We start from the raw sequence: 2,500 nt of genomic DNA, 5'->3' as shown, positions 1-2,500 counted from the left end.
ACGGATGAAAAAAACGTGGAGGGAGACAAGCAAGGAGCCAACTACTGAACGCAGTCTGATCCAGGCTGCACTGTTTACTACAGAATCATCCTGGAGTGACTCTCTAGTAACATGTCTTGCATTAGATGACAAACAACAGAGGACACAGACCTCCTGAAAAAAGTTTCACTGCTCGCTGGTGACAATCACACACACACACACACACAGGATGAATGGAGAAAATAGCTGTTCTACTAGAGTGACCAGCAGCCCACAGAGCCTCCCGACTCATCACGTCCCAACCACACATCCAGCATGATGACCATCCAGCTCACTCTCTGCTCGGTCTGGGAGAAAACATTATTTCACAAAAATAACAATGCTTCATCGAAATGAGCAAAATCAACATTTGGCTAACTACTACACTGTGACATTAACCTGTGGTACTTAATAGTATAGCAGTAGTGGCCCCTAGTGGAAATCAGAAGGAATTGCTTCAGTCCAATGGAAAAAACAGAACTAACTCAAAATCAGAGGCAATCATTCGATGATGTAATGGGGCAGTGTTGCCCTCCACCATGAAATAAGCTGCATTGACTGAGTCCGAAAGGACAGAAAGCTTTCCATTTTCTAGGTTTCTGACATTAATTCTGCTGTTGATACGTCCTCTTGAGCGCTTCAGCACTCACATCTCCATCACAGCTGAGACCCCCAGGAGAGAGCAGTTACCTGCACTGCTACTGTTCCATTTAGATCAGCATGGAAATGTGGTGTGTGTGTGTGTGCGTGTGTTAGAATGGGCTTCACCTTCTATCTCTAATTGGATTTTGCCTGTTGAACACGAGAGCTGCTGCCACGACGTGCGACTCCTCCCAGTCATTTCATGACCAAAATATTTCTGTGCTGATGTTCACCAGTCAAAACCTTTAGCACTGACTAACTGTTCTCAGAGATGCTGCTGGATTCATGCGTGTTCTCAGTGAACACACTGGAGTGAAGGATATTCTGTATTCCAACAGTTCTTTCTTCTCTTCATCCCTGCGCTGCTTCTCCATCAGGCTCTGTTGCCGGGAGACTTCGTCCAGGAAGCTGGTCTCATCGTCGTCCAATCCCCTCACCATGTTCTCTGTCACCATGGAAACAAACATGCTCACAACACAATGCAGCATTTCTCAGAAAACAAACCAGAGTGACCTTCAGCTAAAAAAAACAAAAAACAAAATCAACTTCGAGACTGAAGAAAGTAAATGTGTCTTTTCCTTTCACTCGTAGATGAGGCTGCTCATTAGGTCTCTGTAGCGAGAGCTACAGTGGCTGTGCTGTCCCTTCAGCTACTGGTTCTGACAGCACTCACCAGCTGCTCACAACTGGAACAAACGTTTCCCGATTTGGATGAAACTGCGATCGCGCTCAGGTAGAGCCTGCAACATCAGTCTCAGCTGGCAACAACACACACTGCTCAGTGGAGTGAAGCAGCAGATTAGCGCTGTGAGCAGGTAGCACGGAGGGGAACTTAAACTGGCAGGGCAGTGAGAATTCAGAGCTTAAACTAACCCTTCATCACAGTTGCCAAGAAATTCTCAGGTTCGAGTCCCAGCGAGGCCCCTCTAGGGAGTGTTAACATGCTGTAACGTGTCCGTGTGTTCCAGTTCCCTCCACTAGCAAAAATATGTATGTCAGGTTGTAACTCCTTGCCGAGGCAGACCTGGACTTGGCGCCTGAGGGCTGCACACAGTAACTCACTGGCTTAGAGGCTTTGCTTCCTTTAGGGATGTTTCTCGCAGCCGAGTCACAGCTCAGGCGTCAGATGTCACTCATGTCGCGGGACAGTTCTATTATTGGTTTCCTGATACATTCGCTGAGGAGCACACATGTCGCCGCACGATTTTTGGAGTAAACGGGAGCTGTAAAGCGGCCACACCATTAGCAGCTCAGTCGAGACACATTATTTTAGAGTGTGTTGTGCTATTCCATAAAAATTTTTTGTCACTTTAGTTTTTCACAACAAAACAACCCTATTTTGGTTCATATTACTAAAGGAACAACCTAAGGTTGAAGGTCAGAGCAAGTGGAGACTTCTACACCTTTTGAAGACGATGCTCTGACCATCATGATAGACACTGAATGAGAATCACCTGATAACGCCAGTGTTTTCACGTGTGTATTTTACCAGTAGGGAAACGTCACAAACATCTAATGGACACACTAATGGATTAAAATAGGTTGTGAGGCGCAGTCCCACCCTGTGTCCGACCCTACGTCACATAGAGAGAGTCAGGTTCACAAGGCCTCGTCAGCTTATTTGTGTTTTTATGTCATCATTACTGATACCCCTTCACAGTCAGTGTGGGATGAGCAGAAGGCTGCACACAGAAATGGAGGTGGTCAAGCAGTCATCCCCTTATCAGGGAGATAGCGATCAGAGACAGGAACATTACAAGGGAAACTATGGAACAGCGATTATCTTTAATGACATGAATAACTATTTTAACGCAAGAAGAAACTGAAACCAGTGGTTGCG

General features: G+C 46.0%; 1 protein-coding gene across 1 annotated transcript in view; it reads right to left on the bottom strand.

The window, feature by feature from the left end:
- psme3ip1 (proteasome activator subunit 3 interacting protein 1) overlaps positions 1–2,500 on the bottom strand; it is a 9,460-nt gene that overhangs the window by 2,348 nt on the left and 4,612 nt on the right. The window contains exon 4 of the mRNA XM_086207741.1: positions 984–1,105. Within this exon, the coding sequence (XP_086063867.1) occupies positions 984–1,105 (122 nt within the window). The remainder of the gene's footprint in view (positions 1–983; positions 1,106–2,500) is intronic.

Source organism: Aulostomus chinensis, chromosome 7, assembly GCF_037954235.1.
Source record: "Aulostomus chinensis isolate RoL2024-O1b breed Wild chromosome 7, RoL_Achi_v1.0, whole genome shotgun sequence".
NCBI lineage: Eukaryota > Metazoa > Chordata > Actinopteri > Syngnathiformes > Aulostomidae > Aulostomus > Aulostomus chinensis.
This window is presented reverse-complemented; position numbering and strand designations above follow the sequence as displayed.